This window comes from Prunus persica, chromosome G2 (genome assembly GCF_000346465.2).
Source record: "Prunus persica cultivar Lovell chromosome G2, Prunus_persica_NCBIv2, whole genome shotgun sequence".
NCBI classification, from domain to species: Eukaryota; Viridiplantae; Streptophyta; class Magnoliopsida; order Rosales; family Rosaceae; genus Prunus; species Prunus persica.
Window position 1 is genome coordinate 28,677,016 of NC_034010.1, and position 18,850 is coordinate 28,695,865.

Sequence of the window (18,850 nt, forward strand, 5' to 3'; positions counted from 1 at the left end):
AAAATTCGATATTAAACAAATAGGAACCTACAATTAACAAGAAAATGACGAGCTCATGAACATAAAATCGAAGTCATTTTTATTTAACTATTATCAAGGGTCTAAATAAAGGATCACACACACTGCATACATGTAAACTGAGAAAACAGAGTTTCTAACAATATTAACCATAAGCAGTATATGGGGGAACTCGGGAGGGAGAAATTATCACATTTTACTGTCATAGCAACTATCCTTGAAGCAGTCAAAGACTCTTAACCTAGTAAACAGGGCCTAGCTAGCACCTTATTTGATACTTATTATTCAAGTTTATTCGATCTCTGTTATGGAGGAACCCTAGAAAAGAGGTAAATTTGCTGGAAAGCGGACATGCATCCATTGTTTCTCATGTGTCACCAAGTGTTTCCAACGAATCTTTTCAAGCAGGGAGATCTTCAATTCATAAAACTTCTTCTTGGGAGGCTCTCCATCGTCTTGGATTATGTCATTCAAAGCCTGCGCTTGTAAATGATCAAGTCAGATAAGAAGGCTAATTCACTGAGAAATAACAACCAAATCTGTTCTCGAACATGATAAAACATTCCTCTTTGACACCATTCCCAAGCAAATACAAACTTCAGAACTAGAATTGACATTTGAAGATCACTTTGTATGTTTCTAGAGTGTTCCTTATTCTTTTTAAGTTTTACTGGACCTGGAACTTATTATTACATTAATGGGATTATTCATGGTATTAGGCGTGATGCAGTGTGCTTAAGTTCCTAAGAGAGAGGGAAGAAGAAAACAAAAATACCTTCAAGGCTGTTCCAAACCTTTCATAACGTCTCTCACGAAGTACTAAGAGGGTTCCAAATTTAGAGGACTTCACTTCAACCCAATTTTTAAGTTCTTTGAAGTTATCTTCAAACAAATCTTCAGTCTTTTCTGCCCCTTCTTCAGCCTTAGGGGGCTTATCACCCTGCAACAAAATGATAATGATGCACGTGCTCCATTTAAATAATGGGTATAAGAAACAAATTGACCATATCACTGGTAACTAGATAACATTTAAGAAAAAAAATACAGTATAGAGAGTTCCTTATCAACATTCATAAGTATGGAGAAATGATCCCAAATTATAAACCAAAAACAAAATATACCAGCAGGGGAATGGTTGCACCAAGAAAGTGCACAGTTCAATTTTCGACCTATAATTCATCTCTTGCTTGGGTGAAAGTAACCAACGCTCATTACGTTGGAGTTGGATGTCTACCATTAAAGGAATCAGTTATCATATTTTCCTTACAAGTCTAGAAAATACTTGGCTCTTCTATGGATTTCAAAAAAAACAAAGAGTTCCTCAGATGTTTAAAGCTCAAAGTCCTCAGAATGAATAATTTATTTCTTCTACAACAAAAATGCTTTACATTAAACTAGACATACTACCATCACAGGCTGACCAACTAAAAATAAAATCTGGCTGTGCAACTCTGACATATTTTTACAAAAGCATACGTTCATCTCATACTTTATATCAAAATTTAAAACCGCAAAGTATTAACCTAATAGAATGTAACTATGAAATTAAACAGAAAGAACTGTTCCAACCTGCAACGATTCAATCTCTGCCAGTGCTAGTCCTTTTTGGTACAAGGCCTCTGCTAACTGATCACGGGTTGTCTCCATCTTCTTTTTAATTTTCTATGACAAGAAACAGTACTAGTCATTATTAACCAAGAAAGAAATTCAGGTGGAAAAAGCTTCTAGGATTTGCTGATTCTCTGAAAGAGTTTCAGCGGATCTCTGTTCATATTGGTTTTAACTTTTAAGAAAGAGAGTTATAAAAAAATTCAAAAAAAGAATAAGTTAACACATACATACCTCTGCCTCTTCATCATCGGGATCACTTCTGAGTGCAAAAAATTTTGCTAGCTCATCTTTGTCAACACTGTCAACCACCTCATTTGCTGCATCAATAACCTGCAAAGCAGAACGTGGTAACTGCTATCAGATCGCTGCATAAACCCATCCCTCAATGTATCAATTAACAATATACAAAACTACATCATTCTTGACCACACACTTGTGCTACACTACCTCTTTTTCATGGAGGACTTTGTCCTCAATAATGCTTCGAGAAACCAAACCTTCCAATATCTTTGCAAGCAATGGAGTGTATTTAGGGTATTCAGACTGCAAAGAGAAACATAGGGTACATATGATTATATAGAAATCCGAAACAGACTTAAAAGCCAGATGCTCAATCATTGACAAAATATATTTGTACATACACTGAATGGAAGTAAAAATTAACAGTTCAGAACGTGTAGTTCCGGAACAGATTTCAAAGTAGCTACTCAAAGGTGAGTGTCATGTGCTTGTGTAAAATATGCAAAGTTAATAACAAGGAACTCAGAAGTCAAAGCCCCACTATCTATGTTGAATGAATGTACAAACTAACTGAAATAAAAGCTGACCAGCCTCATTTCAAGATTCAGTTGAAAAACCATACACCCTACCATGTAGAGAATAGATGAAAATGAGTTTAAATAAAGCTTTTCTCCCATGTTAAAGAAAAACATAAGATGGTCAATTCCTGATCATATAACCTAAATCATTAAGCTATATCATAACAATACGAGCTAGACCTTGAGAGAGGAAGATAATTTTTTCCACTCTGAGAATTCTTCATCAGTGTCTTGTTTCAGGCTTGCAAGAACTTTAATCTTTGCATCTCGAACCTGATTCACAAAGTATAGACAATAAGCATCAGTATCACTGATAGTGATGACTCAATGGAAAAGTCTGCAACCAACTTTGAAAATCCATAAATAAGGGTAACTGAATGTATGCGCTCACAAATATCAGGTTTTTCAGGTATGTGCTCACCACTCAGGTTTTTCAGGTATGTGCTCACCACTCAGGTTTTTCAGGGTAACTGAATGTATGTGCTCACCACTCGGTTTTTCAGGTAACTGAATGTATGACTCAATGGAAAAGTCCTAGAAGTGCCACACAAATATCAGGTTTTTCAATGTTCTATACTGAAGCATGATGATACTATAATCATAGGTAGATGTAAGTGAGCCGAGTGGGGTCCTCGGCGAAAGGGGAACACAAACAAATCCTTGACAATATAAGACAAACATAAGTATGGATGTATGTCTCCCCGTAGATGCACCTATGTGAGAAACCCAATACTAAAATAACATCTTTTGTATGAGCATCTTGACAAAAAGATGGCACCTTAAGTAACTCTATCTATGATTTTACTACAAATCTCCAAACAAGTGTTGGAGACAGGTGGAAATGAGTAGCATGCCATCGACTTTGCCAATTTGAAAGTCAGAAATAACCTATAATTTTTTGCCAAAGTAACCTGCATGAAAATCTGATGCATCCAGTCAGATGAAGAATCATTAGTCTATGTGCCTTGCATACCTCTTCATCTAATCGCTCAGATATACCCTTAGTTGAAGCAGAAGAACCTTTTCCTTTGTCCTCGTCCAGCTGCAAAAGCATTGTAATAAAAACTATTTATATACACATGTTATTTGGTCAAATAACAGCAAAAATGGTAAATCTAACCAAAGCTCAGCTCAGCGGGTCAGTCACATTAGGACATATATGATGTCTTAATACTATTGGAAAACAATACAAGGCAGCATATATAAAAACCTTATTTGGTGGCACTATATATGATATCTGATAAGACACAGGGTTCTTCAGTGGATTTTTCCCCTCTCCCTTTTCAACATATGATAACTTCCCATATGAGATCGCTCCTAGTAAAACAGATCCTTGTGGAGAAAACTGCAGAAATTTCGTAAGTAGTATTAAAAACTTTCAACACTAACATCAAAATAAAAGTAAAAATAAAAAACATAACAAACCTTTGGGATTTTGTCTTTGGATGGTGGACCCAAATAGATTGCTTCTTTCTTCCTACAACAATTCCAATAAGTTAAATAGCATTACAAAATGACATTATTAAACTACAAGAAGAAATTATTCAGTCACATACCCTGGAACTAAAACGGAGGACCTATAAGAACCGTTTCCCATCAAAGAGCCATCAGGTTGGGAGAAAAAGCTCAATCGGATTACATCCTGGTTTAGAAGGAAACCAGAGCATTTAATAGGTAATGAAACACAGACGCATTGATCACAAAATGCACCTTCTGATAATGACACACTGATTTGAACTGATTCAGGGGTATAACAGATAATCTTATACAGTTTTGATTCAACACGCACGCCACTTGTTCAAATGTGACACAAAATCAGATTCTCAAACCATCCTGACAAAGCATTTATTCAGACTATAAAGATCATTAAAGAGATTGAAACTCTACCTTCTCTTCCAACTTCCTCTCAATGAACAACACCAGCTGCTTCAACTTTTCCAAATATTGCACATTGTCGTGTCTAAGGTTGAAACACCTCATATTAGATAAAGTTTCAATGGCAGCAAGTTAAAATAAATTCATAACCAAGTCTTGGACTTAAAACTAAGTATTTCACAACATTTCAACAGCGAAATAATAACATCTACGGGCATGCTGGTTATGTGTTGTCTCAAAAAGGACCATACCTCAAATATAGCCGTAAATTGTATTCACCCTTGGGCAGTTTTGCAGAACTTGGATAAGTGTCACCCATTGCATATACACGCTACGATCAGAAAGGTAAAAAGAGTAAGAAATTCCAAAGAAAAGAGTACATTTACAACTACCAAAGCGTCGTAATAATAAACCACATATTAAGTTATGCAAAGGAACAAAGCTCAAAAGTACCTTGTTTGCATCAGAGATCATATAAAATTGAGACTCAAATTTAGTGTCGTACACGCGATTGTTAAGTAGTGGAACTTGAGGCTTTACTTCAGCTCCATCTTCCAATTTGAACTTGTAACTGAAAGAACCAGAACAGAAAGGGTCGATTACGATAAACCGCAAAGTGCAGTCATTCAACGCAGCAAATTAAGAAACATCAGATCATAACTCACGTTAAAGTAAGTGCCAGAATACGTTTTTCTGAGGGTAGTTTGTCACGATCTGTTGGCAGAGTAAAAAGTTTAGACTCAACCGGCCGATATGGAATTCTTATCTGCAAGTTTATCTCAAAGGGAAAAGACACCATATTAGAACAGCACTGGTAACAGACAGTTAAGGAACAACATATATGGTCACCATCATCTATACAAGAGAAGCAACTTCACCTTGTTTAGAATAGCAGCCGGTGCAAGTTCCTCAGAAGCCAGTAGAGATTCAGCTTCAATTCTGATCGGTGCTTCACTTCCATCAAGTACTACTTCATCTTTATTAATGTTAATCCCATGAAATACAATCTGAAACATTTATACAAAACCCGCATGTAAGGCTCTCCAATGAAGTTCATTACAAACATCAAATACTATCATGATTCCAGAAGATTTTTCCTGCCTATTTTCCCCCTCAAAGACACCACATGACTGACAACAAAACTAAATTTAATTGTTATAAAAGGTTTTCAGATTTATCTCTAAAGAGATAAAAGTAATAAAGAAAAGGATTTCCAAAGAAGGATATGTAAGATATTATCAGTCAGATGGATATGTGAGATACTTTTTCTACAAGTTGAAGAATTTAAACAAGTCTATCAGTTGGGTGATGATGAAGTTTCTCAACCCAAATAATATGGAGAAAGAAAAAAAACATAAGTGGAACTATAAGAAGATAACGTAGAAATCAAATGAGTTATTATAACATCAGAATAATAGAGAAGTCCAGGAAGTTAACCACAAAGAAAGTTCATGGCATCATCAGTAAAAGTAAAAATTTAAGGAATAGTGGAAAATAAACAATAAAAGTGTTACAATTTTACTAGATATGCTATGTCCAAATACAAACAGCATACCTCAAAATCCACAATAGTTGTTTCATGACTTCCTATCCCACTCGACCAAAATTGAGCAATAGCTAATTCCATTGTCTGACCACCCACAACGGGAAATGAAAAGCTTTTGGAAGCCGGAGAAGAGAATGTTACAACACTCTCCCATTTACGAGGTCTTTGCAGGGGACAAAGCTGGACATTGCAAGCATGTTAAAGCAGGCTTACCCCATTTGATATAAGTTTTAACTGCAAGCTACTACCTGAACAGAGTCAATAAAAAATCTTCGTGCTGTATCAAATCCTGATGTTTGCATAGTTGCTTCAACCCATGTAGCACCAAGAGGTACTTCTATAAATCTCCTTTCTATGTGGCCTAACCATCAAGAAAAAGAATTGCCACCATCAAAGAATTGTCCATATGATTAATAACAGCCAATTCAAAACACAAGCAGCTAAGAATAAACTGTTAGTAACAAGAAACGGAGAAGAAAGACAACCAACACTGCCTCACACCTGGCAAAAATGACATCCTAGAAAATGGCAACAGTGGAGGTCGATTTATCACAGCTATAGGCTTTGTTATAGTAACAGGGATTCTGAAAAGAGGGCCGCGCCATGGTGCTTTGCAATCAACACCATATAGTTCATAATAGTGTAGACCTTCACTAAGTTTGGTGGGATCCACAACTATGCTGAAAAGATAAGGAAAGAGAACTTGTAACTGATGATGAACAAACTAACACTTAACTTACCCATACATACAAAATCTATTAAGGAGATTAGATGGAAAGATCATAAGATTAAAGAGTCTAAAAATAAAGAAATGTCCAAACTCTTAAGACAGCACAGAAATAGTTAAGTATCATACAAGCAGCTTATGATAAACCAACATGTGCTTTTGTTCCTTCTGCATGTATATGTCCGTGCATATATATTCCAATGATGGAAAATTGTATCAGAATGAAGCTTAATTCCCTGCCCATTCGCTCTGTACTGGGAATTTGGTTCACAAGTAAATGTCTATGCCATAGTTTGGGAGCAGGGAGCACCCACAAGAATATGCACTCACAACTAAAACAGATGTTGTGCTATGCTCCAAGCCACATATAAAAGTATGAGAACACACAAGATGCATGCATGCAATGCAACAGATGAGTCATGCATTCTTTTAACGATAGAGCATGCAAATTGGCATCGCAGAAAAACAAGTTAGTCAATTTTATAGATGAAGAAAAACAGGAGAAAACAAATCTTAAAAGAAAAAGGGCAAAAATCAGTGACAAGTAGAATTAGAGCTAATATGTGGACAAATTAACAGACAAAAAATAGGAACATTGAAATAGTGCTAACTAACTTGAAGCTACGCCCATTATGAGTAAGAAGGAGATAATCAGGAGCCCTCACAACTGCCTTCTCACTGGAATGTAACTCGATGCACTCCTCAAAAGGAACCAATTCTTCTAAATTACTTGCACCTTCGTGAAATTTTGGTTCAACTTGCACTGTCCACTGTTAAAAACACTACTTCAGCTATATATAAATCGACAGACGCAATGAAATTCAAAATTGGGACTGAAAGAAATGTTGCAAAAGTTGTTCTTAGCAAGTTTACATCTAAAGAAAATAACCATAAATAGGAAACCATAATAAATCTTAAACTACAAAATTCGTATTATGAAATTCCAGCATGTCAATAAATAATTTTACCTCAGTAGATTGTTGGAAAGCACTAGCCTCCCTTAAGTATATTCCTCGTGATGTAGGCGCTGTCATCAAATTATGGTCACAAAGTAAGTTCAGTGCATTAACATAACCTAAAATCAAGAGAACAATTCTCGAACATAGAGTGATTACCAAGAACCTACTAACAAGTGAACTGAAAATTGAAACCTGAATAGATCCATGCTGAGGTTATATCAGACTTAATATATTAGCATGCAGAAGGGCATTACCAAATCTTCCAAAATAGTTACATATTTAGTTTTTTTTTCTTCATAGTATCATGCTTAACACTTTAGAATTATCAAATATTGGAGGCAATCATCCCATCAAGCAAGAAAATAGGAAGTCTCATGCTAAAATTAAAGTATGTGCAACATCAATGGACACATATCGGGCATGCACCAGCAATTTTGCGCTTTTCAACAAAGAGTGGGAGAAATAGGAGCAGGGTGGCACTAAACTTACTTGGTTTACCAAGTTGATTTATCTTTATCTGATACCAAACACATGGTACATCCCGGGTCTGCCTTAGATATTCATGTGCCCTGATAATCAGTAAATAATCATGATTTATCTCAACATTACATGCAGAAATCTATAGTAGGAAGGAGTGAAGGCCCAGATCAAAAGTCTAACTTGTCAACTTGCATAAGCCCTCTTCCAGTTGATAGTTTATCTTCTGGTAGACCGCCTATCGGAACAGATGTATTTTCAAGAGCCTTCCTTACACTATATGGACTCACAGGAATACCTTCAGCCTGCCAAAAACAATAGATTTTGGGAAGTTACACCCCAAAATAAACATTTGTACAAACAATGTCAAAAGAAAAAAAGACAAAACTTCAAATGCATAACAGAAGTACCTTCAATGCACTTATGAGCAAAGCAATTCCCCCACAAGCAGATGGAGATGACATTGATGTTCCATTCATGAGCATGCGTCGTTGAAGAGTCCATGTAGGAACAGGAGCAACAGCCGCACCAGGAGCACTTACACTGACACCAAGATCGCCATCGGCGGTTGGTCCACGGCTAGACCTGCATATCAAGCATAAATTCTCATGAAACTAGAAGACCAACCTAAACGAAGTCGAATGCGGGAGCTCACATTTAAATTGGAAGTCAGAAAAATGAAGTTTATATACCAAGTGTACTCAAGCCCTTCACCAGGGGCTTCAACTACACAATGAGCACCAGCAGCCATTGCTGGAGAGACGTATGCACCAACTCCTATAATGCTTGATGTGGTACCACCAGGTGCTCCAACAGTGCTCAGTGCTGGCCCACTATTGCCAGCACTACTCACAAATATTAGACGGTGCTTGTTCACGGCCTAGTTTTATAGCATCCATGGATAGAGTTTAGCATATTGAGAGCATAAAAAATAAGAGCAGAAAAAAAAAATTGTAGTTAAATGAGCCAGACACAAATTTAAGAAATCATACTTCATTAACGAGGTCAACAAAGCGCCCATAGTCTGGCAGTAAAGTAGGTTCTCCATAACTCATGTTGATCAAATCACACTTATGCTGCAGAAAACATTATAGAAAGGCCATCATTATACTAACCTATACAACGCATTGGATTCCCTATAATGCACGACCACTAGTGGCGTAATGCTGAACCCTAAACAAGTCTTGGACAAACTACAACTGCTGATTATCTTAGAGAGATCAGAAAATAATCGAATTTTAAAGTACCTCCACAGCAGCAATCAAGGCTCGAGTCAAACCAGTTCCTGTCTCCATTGAACCTAAGCGCGAGTCTCCAATTTTACAAGATATTAGTTGTGCTCCAGGTGCAACTCCATTCAAGAGGGGCTCCTAAGAACAACCACATGTATCATAAGTATGTTATCCTAACATTGAGAAAAAGTGCAGCAAATGGATAAAACCTACACAATAGTACCTTTGGGTGGAAAGCAGTAGCAATACCAGCAACATGAGTGCCATGGGGAGAGCTATCTGTCACAATACTTACAATATTCCCTTCATCATAAACATTAACAACAAATGTGCAGGCATCTAATTTGCTAAAAACACCGTATTTTCGTTCTATCCTGCAAGAAATTTTATTCAAGTCAAAATTCTATAGAACCGATCCATGATCATAACCAACCTATTGGAAAATAAAACACCAAACACAAATAAGTTTGCAATTGAGAAATCAAAAGGACTTTTCAGATGTAAAATTGTTTGGTCTCACTATACACATTTTATAATCATAAATAATTAAGTATATCTTACTTCTTTGCCTCAACATCATTATACTTTTCTAATGAAATTGCCACTAAACCAAGCCAACCATACCTATAATTAGTTAGGGGCACAAAGTCTGCAAGTTTTCCACAATCTGGGTTATCCTCAAGAGTCTGTGTGTCAAGGGCAACCCTCCATACTTCTCCATTATGCCATACAACAGCATCTATGATAGGGCCTTTGTCATCATAGGTCTAGAAAACAAATTATTACCTTTAAGAGTTGCAGAGGAAATTCAAATTTAAAAAAAATACAAAAGTTAATATTTGGCACTCACATCAGCTTGCTTTTGTAGGTAATCAACTCTATTTTGCAGTTCCTCCCGAAGCCTTTTCAAGTTAGCATCATCCACTTTACCGTGTTTCTGGAAATATGGTAACATAAACAGTTACACATTTAGGAGCAATGCGATGCAAGCATACTCTGGTAATCATATATCAGAGTGAAACAGCTGGAAAGCTTGCATGTACATTTTCTATAAGAATTGATCAGATTATGGTAAAGTTGATCAGAGATGCTTTACAATTTGACCGTATATACATTTCAAATGATAAACTGTTAGCAGTTTTGAATCCATACCCTTATGGGCCTTATCTACATAGGCACAATATTAGAAAATGAACTACTTTGAACGAAAATGCGATCCAGGTACACAACATATGCAAAGAGGAAGTGCATAATTTAAGAACCCGTGTAGGCAAGAATGCAAAGAGAAAGTGTATATTAAGCTTACTTGAAAAGTGCAATAATAATCTTTTCCAGTTTATGTAACATTTTCAACCGCATTTATGGTGTGCTTATATCAAATTAACAAATGGATTAAATGGGTAATGTGCGCTCTAAGGATCATGTATATGCAAGAAATCAAGAATCAGCATATTCAAAAACCTGGTCAAATTCATGAAGATCCTTAAGAGCCTTGGCAATTTCTTCTTGGTTTTGTTCATCCCATTTTTTTCTTCTTTCTTTCTGTCAATTAAAAAGAGGTCAAATTTGATCACTATCATCTGAAGTGATGATGTAGATTATAAATACAATTCCAGTAAACCAATCAATGGATCATAATGTCAATGCTTACCTTCAAGCGAGAAGTCAATGTATCTGTAAACAACTCGTATACCAATTTATAACCCACATGCCATTCACCAGAAGGATTTTTCCATGAGGAGTCGACAACCAGAGATGTTCCTGTATGAAACTTTGCATTAAAACCCAAGCATGGCATTTTTGAAAGCAGTGCTTAGCTCACGATTGGATAGTCAATCAAAAGCAAAAACACAGGCTACAAAGCTTAAAGAAAATGCAGGAAATTTTAACGAAAATAAAAGCAGAAGCAATTGCATGCATAAAAATATCTACAATAAGAAACTAACCGGAAGCTCCACGAATAGAACCGTTTTTATCAGCCTTCACTACCTGTGAAGTATCGACATCACCACTCCCAGTACTGAAAAATTAAAAGAGAAAAGTTGTCAGATTAAATCATAGGTTCTAACAATACCAATTGCATGCTCAAATAAATTAGTTATAGTTACCAATCAAGAACATCTAGGATTTTCGGCTTTCCATCTGATGTAACTTGTAATCCAGAAGCAGCAGGGTCCACTCCAGAATCTGATTCACAGTTTCAGTTCAACAACTTAAGTTCCTCGGCCCATAAAATCAATCCAATAGTTCTTTTATCTTTTGTCAACTAAATTCATTTTCCTAATTATGCCTAGCACAACAGATTATCTTTCTTTCTTATCAGTTCGTTCTTAACAATTCAACTTTCTTTCTCCTTTTCTCTTCTTGTAAGCAGAAATTAAGCGATTGGACTGATGAAGATACCGAAGATAGCGATGAGGGCGCCACGGCCATCGTAATTGGGATGAGCCTCGATGAAGCGATCGGCGCCAATCTCTTTCTTCGGCATGAGGGAGGCCAAGAACGTGGACTCGGTCAGTTTGAAATTGAGCAGAGAACCATTAGCCTCACCACCACCTCCACCAGCGCCACCAATTGCAGAACAAGGCATTGCCCTATCTATACCGATGCTGCTTCTACTCTCTCTCGGTCTTCTTGCTTTGCTGAGCTTTTTGGTTCTAATGATGAGTGAGAGAAACGACGAGTGTAGTGAGAGTCGTGACGTGGGCAAATACGGCAATTGGAATAAAACTACCGGGCATTGCATCCTTTTTGTATATTTTTTGCCAAAAATAAATGAACAAGGGTGGTTTGGTAATTTAGGACTGCGGTGGCTGCGGTGACGAGGTGGTGAAGTGCAGCAGTTTTGGGACAGCTGGTGGAAGCCACTTTTATTTCTTTTTTCGTCAAAACAGCTGGTGGAAACCGGGACGGGGTTTTGTTGGATTGGATGTCAGTGGTGGTGAAGTTATCATTTGTCATTGAAATTACTTTTTTGTCCTTGTAGGGGATTGCAAATGATAGGATAGGAGGAGCCTTCGTTTTCCTTTGTGGGAAATACCAATCAAGTATAATAGTATATGACCAAGACCAAGATATTTAAATTTAAAAAATTAAAAATTAAAAAGATTATTTGCTCTAGCTACTAAGAGTTCGAGAGATTTCTGTCTAGAATAGGAATAGCAACTAGTAAGGTAGAAGGAAAGGAAAAAAAACCCTAGCAAGATGACTGTGTTAATTTAACTTAAATAATAGAGAAGAAACATGGGGACGTAGGCTCATTCGGTTTAAAATCTGAAATAGGAAAACACATGATACATGTATCTCGGCGGCAGGGGCACAGGGAGCTAAGGCCCAGGGGGTCTTATGCCCCCTCTCAATGTCATTGAGGCTTTTATCAAATTTCAAAGTGCCCTTTTCATTCTCTCTCTTTTCACTATTATTACTACCCTTCTACAATTGGAATTTCTTAGTGTGTATATTTAACGATGTACATTTAATTTCAATCAATATATTTTGTTAGTATCAATGATGAGTAGATAGTTAATGTTATATGTAAAATAATAGAGTGTAGTAATCAAATTTAGGGATTTTATATTAACTAAAAAATTAATTCAAATGTCATTTCAATATTTGAGGGCTGTATAAAGTTTCTAGCTCCACCACTGCTTAGCAGTGACAATGTTGGACCTAATAGCTCTATGTATCACTGTGTATTGTATTGTATACTTGTATTCTAGCTTCTTCCTTGTGAACTTTCCAAAGAATTTTGTCTCCTTGAAAATGTTGGACCTAATAGCTTCTCAAATCTTGTACAAGGGCCTGCAAAAATATATTTTCAGGTCAGATCTATGGAATTAATAATTAAGCAGGAATTAGCAGGAATTAATTATTAAATTTCACAATGGAAAACATTATTACTTGAGTTTATGGTATAAGGTTATGGCAGGTAGTGTCACAAGGATATGGGCAGTCAATTTCCTTTGTTATCCTTCTGCTGAAGTACCAATCACCTACTGCTTCTGCAATGGTCTGGCAAAAAGCAAAATTCAGTTTTTACTTAATTAAGACCTTATGAGCCTACAATACGAGAAATACTTCCTTACCTCCGTTGCATTGTTCCCTTTTTTCTATCTCTCTCCTCTTTTGATAAGTGACACGAGGAAAGAGATAGGAAAAAAGGGACAATGCAAGGGGGTTAGGGGAAGTTTTTCTCCTGTAAAAGAATAATACTTAGAAATTACCTTATCGTGAACTCTTGGAGAATCTGCAGAAAACCATGTGTCTTGAGACTCACTTTGGCAGTGAGCAAAGCATGAATTTATGAACAAGCCTCCTCTTCTCGAATATTTGTAGAACAATCCCATAGCAACAATCATGTCACGCCTGAATTCTGAAAATTAAGAAAAGCAATGATATTTCAGCTGTGCAATTAGGACTTTTGCAAATTTAACAGTAAACTAGTGTAGGGCAGAATTGAAGAACCTTGCAATGTATTTAACTGTTCAGGATTGCACGCTGCCGGATTCAGTTTGCAACGGTTCCAGTGGCCGTGTGGATCAGCTGAAGATGGCACCAATATATGATGGAACTGTGGACATTAACAGCTCTACTAAATATTCAAAATTGAATCAAAAGTTTGCAATGTCACATGAACAAGGCATGGAGAATTTGTACCTGATAAACATCATAAGCTGAGTTCAATATGAAAAATGGTGTTGTAATGAACTTCAGTGCGTACTGTGGGAAGAAACACTGCATCCAAAGAAAGGCAAATGTTAAAACCATGTGATTGCTACGAAATTCTAACAGCTCAACGAAGCTACGAAAATCTTACCAACTCGGGAAAATCAAGGGAGCTGGCGGTGCAGTTCTCATCCAGATTCTTCTCTACCCCCTGCCATGCATACTTCCAACATGTGATGTGAATACATATTTTTAAGAAAAATACAAATATACAAATAGAGCAAAGATTTGTTTTCTTAGGCATTAGTAGTATTGTTACCTGTAGAGAAACAACATCTTTAATGAAATACCTCATGGTGTGATTCGAAGTTATATCTCTTCTGCAGTCGAGAAAGAAACGAAACAAAACGCAACATCAAAATTATGCATTAGCTGCAATCTGCTTTGAACTTGGAAAATGGACATACTAACTTACTCATCAAGAAAGAATCCAGCATCACTCAAGCATTTCACACTGGCATTGCTTGGTAAATATTTAGTGAAGTTGTTACAATGCAAAAAGGATGCTAAACCCCCAGCAGAACATCCTGATAACAGAGCCTAGAGCAGAGAAGGAATGTAATAAGTAGTTGAATTCGAATATCTAAGTCTATATAAAATATTTAGCAACTTGTTTAATCAGGTTTCCTATAAAAATAGAAGAAACAGAGGGATGGGTTTTATTTATTTATTTACCTTTCTTGCTTGTCCTAAACCTTTTGGCAGAAGATCAAGAATGATAGCTTCCCAAATCTTTTGCCCTCTGAAATAGAGCAACGATGTCTGTAATTCATTTCACACGCGCATTCAACGCATACATGCAAAGAACTGATCAGTTGATTAAGTATAAGAAATCGGCTTTTTCGGTAGATTTCAACAGCATGTTGAGAGATTGTGGATAAAGTGAAGGTTACTTAAGAATGTGGGAAGGAAATATTTGTCGAGAGAGAGAGAGAGAGAAATACCCCATTCTTAAATACGGCATCTCCAGCAAATGAAGCTCCATCGCAATATCTAAGCTTCACACGGTTCCAGTTGTAAAAATCTGGTTCAAAATCAGAACATAACAATTTCAGAAATAAGTTCGCTGCAAGATTCTATCTTTTGTTGCATGCATCATCATGTGATGTATGGATCCAGATTATGTTTACAAATTATAAAGCTTTTATCAGGACATGTAATTGATTATAAAAATTATTCGAATGATTCAATGGTGGGAGCTCTCAGCTCAAACTAAGTGGATACAACTAACTATGCCATGAAGCTTTTAGAGTTACTACTGTAAATTGTCAGCCCAAGTAGAGATTCAGACCTTCCAACTGGACACAGGTCAATGTGCACAATAGGACAAAGGCTTATGTGTTGCCATGCCCTTAAACAGTCCAAAGACAACAAGAAATGACAACACTGGAGAAAGGCTGGAAGGTCGGCTGATCAAAAGCTACAAACTGAGAAAATAGCTGTCATCTCTGTAATAATCACGTGAAAGGGACAATAAAGAAATCGAAGGGACATGGACTGTCCGCCATAGAAACTTCACCGTACATAGATAGGAGGGGGATTCGAACACAAGACAAGTGCAGGGGTAACTACTCTTAACCACTTGGAGAAGCTCCTTGAGACTGATGCTTTCATCTTTAAATAAAGTGACTTTTTCTTCTTCTTATATTTAAGATCAATTATGAAGGGAATATTATTGTAACACGTGATGACATATATGGACCACAAGATGAGTCAATTAAATCATGCATTGAGAACATGATGACGAACCTGGATTTAGAGATGCATTATTGCTTAGAATTCCAGAGAAGACCTCCCACTTGGTCATGTAGCGTGTTGATCCTCTACGGCTTTTGGCTCTCTCCAAGCATGATTCTATGTCATTGCACCACCCACCACCCTGCGTTTAGTTCATATGGATATATATATTATCCTTCATGATCATCAATGCAAAACTTCAAGCTTTTCACATTGGACCCCACACACCAACTAACTTACCTAACTGTACAGAATTGAGTTCCTTTAATAATATGGATCATGAAAGTAACATTGCGTAACCCATAAGTGAAGAAAAACACCAAATAAGTAGTAGAGGCCCAAAGAACCACTTTTGGTACAACAACTCAACTCAATAACAATAACATTCCCCTATAATTTTTAAAAAGACTAAAAAACTTGGTCACGGCAATAAGTCCATCCTTGTCGCCTTCTACTGCTTGTGTTACGAAAAAATATGTATATAAACCACTGAGAAGAAGCCACGTCACAGTGCGGCGGAAGACGCCGACAGCAGTGCAAGATGTCTAGTAACGTGCACGGGACACCAAGACGAGCAATAATCAATTGGATATGATTATAAAGGAAGCACTTTTAGTCTGCGTACAGACTTTTTTTTTATGAAGGACTAAATTCTCTAAATCATTACACTAGGTTCTATGCAGACTTATTCTATTTTTTAACCCTGAATTTGTACAAATAAAATAAAAAATAAAAAACAAAAAACAAAAAGAATTACCTCGAACTGTAAAAGCCAGTTTCTTGCTCCGGCCCCGAATCCTCTGTGCAGGTGATACGCAGGCAAACTCCCATCCAAGCAAACTACGAATATTCACCCACCGCCGCCACAAACAAAAACAAAACAAAACAAAAGTTAATAATAATAAAACTTTTAAATCTGTTTTTCTAAATACTCTTGGAGCTGGGTGAGATTGAGAAGAAGAAACTTACAAGCTCCGAGAGCCGGAGCGTTCCGGATCAGAGTCATGTTGACCAGGAGCCGCCGCTCGGCCGAGTAAATGCACCGAGGCGAGCACATTAGCAGCGCCAGGATGATGGCGACCAGTAGCGCGTTCGCATTCGTCGTCGTAGTAGCCATGCGCTCTCTCTTCAATTTTAACATTGAGTTTTCATGGCCATACAGAGATATATAGAGTTGGGATTGGAAAAGGTGGAAACTGTGACTATACAAATACAATGACTCTAGTTGCTAAATTCATTGTAAGAAATTTATAAATAAATAAATAAAAGGCAAAGTAGGAAACCAAAATTTGAGCTGTTATTTCGTAGCTAATCTCGGGCTTAATTTAATTTAATGAGAGAAAACTGACGTGTGTTAATTGATGGTTAAGACGGTGACGTGAATCAGTGCTATTTTTTGGCTCTGGGAACATTGAGAAACCCGAGAGAGAGTAGGAGAAGATTTGGTTTAGCTAAATATGGAGCGAAGCAACTAGAGACGGAGAAAGGAGTTGGAACTTGGATTGAAGGTGCTTCAAGTTGAAGCCGAGGTGCTCTATAATCCAACTTGGGTTGGTTTTATGGGGCCCACCGCCTAAACTTATTTAGAAAATGGGCCTAGCGATGGTTAAATGTATTATGACTTTGACGGTGAACCCAGACCCAATTGGGTAACTGGGTTGGTGATAAATTATTCTAACCCACTAGCCTTGAATTTTAGTCACTAATTGGTTTGTCCGTGACTGGCGGTTCTAGATTTTCATTTCAACATCTCATCAATTTTTTATAAATGATAGTTTTAAATTATAGAGAAGGAGGGTTTTTCACACACACTACCTAAGTGATATGAGAGTTCGAATCAGAAACCATTAGCCCGCAACATCTCATAAAAAATTTAAGTTTGGATCGATTTGGTTATGGATGCAATTGGAGCTATAATTTACTCTTTTTTTTTATAACAAAAATGAAGTTATTAACAAAATGACATCAATATGACTCTAATTACATGACACGTTGTTGTAAATTCTGAGCATAACAACTTTCATTGCGTCATACTTTAATTTTTATGGTATGATTGGATTATTGGGATGGTAACTAGGATGTGATATCTCACAATAATGCAGATGACTAGACATGTGATTTGCAACTAGCATAACATGCTTCATATTGCATTTAATTTCCTTCCCATAATGTTATATATATATATATATATTGAGAAATTTTATGATTGCATTCATAATTCAGTTAAAAAAGTCACTAGTCACAAATGACCAATACAAACTAACCACAAAAGGCTCATTACAATAACGGAGTGGTCTAATATCAAAATTAAGAAAATCAGGTATGTCTCCATCGACGATCAGGCAAGATCAAAGAAACTCTGGCATAGGCATCCCAACTAAGATTGCAAATTTAGAATAATAAAAAAGATATAAAGTTTGAAAAAATCAAGCCATAACAATACAAATAAAACTCTCACCAAGGAAAGATGAAAAGCTCTCACAAAGGAGAGATAAAAAACTCTCACAAAAGGAGAGGTGAAAATTACACAGAGAACCCAAAGAGTCTCTGCAACTTATTCCAAACCTAAAGAAATTGCAAAAAAGATGGTGGTGGAGATCCGACACCGAAATGCAGGTGGAGATCCGACACCGAAATGCAGGTGAAGATTCGACGCTGAGTCACAGCCGCCAATAATGGTTGGATGAAAATCATAACAAAACTAAGACAAATAGAAAAAACCATTTGTCTATGAAAATGGGGGAAGAGGTGAAAGGAGGAAGAGAGGAAGAGAAGAGGGGATTCTTCCCCCCTCAAAGTGGAAAAGGCTCTAAGAGTGTTTTTTGAGAGAAAGGGGGTTAGGGTTTTTTTTACACACCCTCTCCCATAATGTTATTTAATTGCTTTAAATTAGGATGGTGACTTATTTGCATTCATATCAATCAAGTCACACTCCATTCCTTATTTATTATTTATAATGCTTAGGGCAGGAATTTTCACTCGACAAATTAGCCGACCCAGCCTAACTTTGGCCCATAAAACCGCCTATTTCAATGTCAGTCGCTTTTTTAATCCAATTCAAAATTCTCGAATGTCAAAGCGGTTCTAAATGTCTAGAACCATCAAGTCAACAAGTTTCAAACCCT

At 36.8% G+C, this 18,850-nt stretch overlaps 2 protein-coding genes across 2 annotated transcripts; both read right to left on the bottom strand.

The window, feature by feature from the left end:
• Positions 57-12,143, bottom strand: LOC18787294 (tripeptidyl-peptidase 2). The gene is made up of 34 exons (XM_007220241.2): positions 11,667-12,143; positions 11,372-11,450; positions 11,210-11,283; positions 10,915-11,024; positions 10,725-10,805; positions 10,114-10,200; positions 9,888-10,030; positions 9,487-9,637; positions 9,279-9,401; positions 9,024-9,107; positions 8,724-8,911; positions 8,442-8,616; positions 8,215-8,336; positions 8,044-8,123; positions 7,564-7,622; positions 7,211-7,365; positions 6,370-6,548; positions 6,117-6,229; positions 5,878-6,048; positions 5,201-5,329; positions 4,988-5,088; positions 4,776-4,893; positions 4,574-4,653; positions 4,335-4,407; positions 4,004-4,089; positions 3,873-3,924; positions 3,658-3,792; positions 3,421-3,489; positions 2,628-2,720; positions 2,077-2,172; positions 1,861-1,959; positions 1,588-1,680; positions 794-958; positions 57-495 (listed from the first exon to the last, which is right to left on the bottom strand). Exons 1-34 carry the CDS (start codon positions 12,007-12,009, stop codon positions 337-339), a joined length of 4,065 nt encoding a protein of 1,354 aa, XP_007220303.2. The 5' UTR covers positions 12,010-12,143; the 3' UTR covers positions 57-336.
• Positions 12,814-17,224, bottom strand: LOC18786850 (pectin acetylesterase 9). The gene is made up of 13 exons (XM_020556466.1): positions 16,695-17,224; positions 16,483-16,565; positions 15,738-15,867; positions 14,933-15,012; positions 14,664-14,750; positions 14,404-14,528; positions 14,248-14,308; positions 14,080-14,139; positions 13,920-13,997; positions 13,728-13,833; positions 13,487-13,635; positions 13,164-13,274; positions 12,814-13,064 (listed from the first exon to the last, which is right to left on the bottom strand). Exons 1-12 carry the CDS (start codon positions 16,864-16,866, stop codon positions 13,170-13,172), a joined length of 1,236 nt encoding a protein of 411 aa, XP_020412055.1. The 5' UTR covers positions 16,867-17,224; the 3' UTR covers positions 12,814-13,064; positions 13,164-13,169.